Source organism: Ranitomeya imitator, chromosome 8 (genome assembly GCF_032444005.1).
Source record: "Ranitomeya imitator isolate aRanImi1 chromosome 8, aRanImi1.pri, whole genome shotgun sequence".
NCBI lineage: Eukaryota > Metazoa > Chordata > Amphibia > Anura > Dendrobatidae > Ranitomeya > Ranitomeya imitator.
The window spans coordinates 42,150,328-42,154,635 of record NC_091289.1 but is presented as its reverse complement, the minus strand read 5'-3'; the positions used below and the strand labels follow the sequence as shown (position 1 = coordinate 42,154,635).

The 4,308-nt window shown below is 40.6% G+C and overlaps 1 protein-coding gene across 2 annotated transcripts in view; it reads right to left on the bottom strand.

The window, feature by feature from the left end:
- Positions 1–2,446: 2,446 nt before the first annotated feature.
- The window catches only part of ISY1 (ISY1 splicing factor homolog), a 35,542-nt gene continuing 33,680 nt past the window's right edge, over positions 2,447–4,308 (bottom strand). For both annotated transcript variants that reach the window (XM_069736789.1, XM_069736791.1), the window contains exon 11: positions 2,447–2,654. In XM_069736789.1, the coding sequence (XP_069592890.1) occupies positions 2,547–2,654 (108 nt within the window). In that variant the 3' untranslated portion in view covers positions 2,447–2,546. The remainder of the gene's footprint in view (positions 2,655–4,308) is intronic.

The following is a 4,308-nucleotide window of genomic DNA, read 5'->3' as shown; positions in this document are numbered from 1 at the left end:
GCTCAGCTGTGCGCGGACCCCAGCCAATCAGCGACAACTGCACGATTACAACCAACCAATCAGAGCACGCACACGGGTCCCGCCCAGAACCAGCCCCTATATGGGGACGGGAGACACTTCCGCCAGAGACAATAACAGCGGCGGCGGCGGGAGGAGGTGACGGGCAGCAGCGGTCCCGGAGTCACGGCTCTGTGCACCTCCACGGGAGGACAACGGAGGCGAAATGCAACAAATATCAATATATATATATATATATACACACTACATGTATGTACCCTCACACACTCCAATATATTATATACACACACGCATTTTCAGTGCGTTAACGCATCAAAAGCGCATGCCATACCAACACTTTTACAGCAGGACAAGCCTGTACCTTTAAGAGTGATCATTACTTTTGTACATGTTTTTGGAAAGCGATCCTTCAGCTCTAAACTCTACCTTGTAGGACAGAGATGTAATTCCACAACCCCTGAAATTACCATGATGGGAGGAACAAACAGAAATAATCTAAAAGAAAGGTCCATTGTAAAGACTCCGTCCAGATGTTAAATGTTTAATCCTGTGATGGTAGTGAGCGGACACAGCAGGGGGGCTCCGATCACACAGGGGTGCGAGACCACCAGGCCACATCCCTGCTATGATCTGCATCTCCTTATCACAGATACCTGCAGGGGGTGAAAAGGAGACAAAGCTGTGGAACATTGGGGGACTGAAGGTCTGTCAGAGTAATCAGCATTGGTATATTCTGCCCACTTACATCCCAGAATAGACAAGTGTCTGCGGACCCCCCACCCTCCGCCAATATTGACCGCTTTGGTGGACAATGTAAAGTTTATGGGCACCCTGGATAATATATTATTGGGGAAGACGCTGATCAGGCTTGTCCGATTTCAGACTGCCGATCGTGTTATTCTCATGGACATAAGCCACCAGGCGAGATATCCCTCAGCAGGAAGAAGACTGGACGGCGGGCAGCGAGGCGGCCGGCGCAGCGAGAATTGGTTTTATACCAGTTCCTGGCCCTGTCCACCCTTCCATACACAAACCTACATGAGCCGTCTAGTAACCCGTCTGCCTGTATTGGATGCAAGGAGTCTTGGGTTTCGTTCCCACAATGAACATTTGGTGCATTTTTACCTGCTATCAAAAAAATTCTGCATATTACAGCATCGGGAAAGTGTATAAGGTCTATGTAAATCACGTGGCCACTGTGGGGTTTTTTTAAATTTTACTTTTTATTTATTTTTTTTGTAATACTGCATTAATTGACCAGAGGTGCAGTTTTGTAAATGGTAACACGTCACTTTCTCTTGCAGGAAATGTGCATTTTATTTGTGGATTTTCCCCATTGACTTGAACAAGATGTAGAAAATCCACAAATAAAAAAAAAAAATATATAATAATAAATAAATAAATAAATATATATATATATATATATATATATATTTTAATAATAATAATAATAATAATAATAATAATAATAATAATAATAATAATTATATATATATATATATATATATATATATATATATATATATATATATTAGCTTTTAGTGCATATCCATAGCGGAAATGCAGTGAAGCCGCAAATAATCCACACAGTTTTATTGAAGCAAAGTAGCAGGAAGAATCCAAAGCAAAGCAGCTTTATCAAAAAAACAAATGTAGAAAAAAAAATAATAAATTCACTGCGAAAAAAAAAGTCGCCTAAATTAGCTGATAGGTGCAAAACTCTGCAGCATCAAAAAGGCACAGAGTACTCACTGCGGAAACTTGGCTTTCGGGTGCATTTACACTGCATGAGGAGCAACGCCAACACTACCGCCGACCAGTAACATTTGCCAGTCCATTGTTCTCAGCAGCTCGGCTCCTGTTTGGTTGGGTAAACCTAAAAATCGTTTCACCCGACAGATAAGCATTTTGCAGCCTGCAAGGTTACCTTGAATTAGAAATAGGGTACAGTTCTTCTGATAAACCATGTCACTTACCCCATATGCTGGGCATTGCAGTAGCTTAGGTATCCATGGTTAGAACCACTAATAACTAACTATATGAGGGTTGTAACCATGGATACCTAAGCTACTGCAATGCCCTGCACATGGGGTAAACAACATAGCTTATCAGAAGAACTATACATGTTTATTTGAATGCATATTACAACTTACTACATAATGGGAGAGGATCTTGGAGATGGGAAACCCCTTTAAGCTCTGGAGTGCTGTATATGATTAGCGACTTAAGTTTTTTATTAGCAAGCTTCAGTCAATGTTTACACTCCTAGACCTCCTAAACGCACGAGCGTTGTATTTTCGGTGGTGTTCTTGCTGCGCAGCTGATATTACATATCACCACATCACCATGTTGCTTGCGCAGGCACCGCTGGGAGACCGTACCTGATATCACCCCTCAACCACAATAATCACCCATGTGACCAAACTGGTTTTGTACAAAATCAGTATTATATTTTTAATTTTCTGTACAAAATGTAACAAAATGGGAATTTACAGGGGTCTGGGGGGCAGCTGCAGGTATTTACAATTTTAGACGCCTAAAAGTCGTTTGGCATCTTCGCTCTGAGCCATGAGCGCCTCGCTGGCGTACTTCTGGAGAAGTTCCATCTTCTTTCGTCGGAGGAGGGCTTCCTCGATCTGGAAGAATAACGCACAGGATCACTGTACAGGAGCATACACACCGTGCGACTGTCATCTATTACCACGCATGCATCTCCATCACATGTGTGTGCAGAGCGGTAACAACTAGCGCATGTTCACATGACACATTATGGAAATTTCTGCACGACCCATTCATAAACTGACTGATCAGTAGCATTTATTATCAGATCTGTAGACACTTATTTTCTTTAGGCACCAAGGCACCTTTGACAAGTTCTTTCCCCCTGATATAAATGCATACTAAAAAGGTCAATTCCCACCTAAAATATCCTAATATGTAGTAGGTGTAATAATAATTTTAGAAAATACCTCCAATTAGAAATGTAGTATAGTTCTTCTGATTCGCTATGTCGCTTACCCCACATGCAGGCATTGCAGTAATTTAGGTACCCATGGTTACGACCACTCATATAGTGACAGTAAGTTAGCTGTTAGTGGTCGTATCCATGGATACCTAAGCTTCCTGCTCATGAGGTAAGCGACATAGCGAATCAGAAGAACTACACTACACTTCTAATTGGAGATATATGCCAATATTATTATTGAACCTACTACATATTAAAATAGGATCTTGGAGATGAGAACAACCCTGTAATTTGACCGAGTGTGCACGTTTTTAAAGGATATATGGCTGAATAAAAATAATAAAGGCAGTAAACTGCAATGTGGTAGATCCTTCATTACCCTGGTGAAATGTTGTGTACAGGACCTCCTGACTCGCCCACGACAGAAGATTGTCAGGTCTAGCTGAGATCAGCAAGCATGGCCGATGTAAAGAGGATTGCTTGCATTTAATAATTCAAAGAGTTTTCCAGCTTTGGTAATCCCCTGTCCTCCAGATGCAATATAAATATATATATATATATATATATATATATATATATATATATATATAACCCTGTGCTTTACTCACCCTCCCTGGGTCCAGTGCAGAGTCTCCATCGCTTCTCTGAATGTCTGATAATGGTCACACTGATGAGCTCTGCGGCTCTACCTGAGATGATGGCAAAGCCGGTCATCTGTTGCTAGCAATAATGGACATGGGGAGCAGCTGCAGAGATTTAGTACTGGACCCAAAACTAAGTATGGCAGAATTTTTTTTGGTTTTGTGTTTTTTTTAACCCCTTAACCTCCGGAGCTTTTTTTGTTTTTTCATTCTCCGCTCCCCTTCTTTCCAGAGCCATAACTTTTTTATGTTTCCATCAATACGGCCATGTGAGGGCTTATTTTTTGCAGGACGAGTTGTACTTTTGATTGATACCATTGGTTTTTACCATGTCGTGTAACAGAAAACAGGAAAAAAAATTCCAAATGTGATGAAATTGCAAAAAAAAAAAAAAAGTGCAGTCCCACACTTGTTTTTTTTTTTGGCTTTTTTGCTAGGTTCACTAAGTGCTAAAACTGACCTGCCAGTGTGATTCTCCTCGTCATTATGAGTTCATAGACAACAAACATGTCTAGGTTCTCTTATCTAAGTGGTAAAAAAAAAAAATTCCAAAATTTCTAATAAATAAATAAATAAAAAAATAAAAAAATTGCGCAATTTTCCGATACCACTTTTGTGCAGATACGTTCTTTTGATCGCCCGTTATTGCATTTTAATGCAATGTCACGGCGACCAAAAAAAACT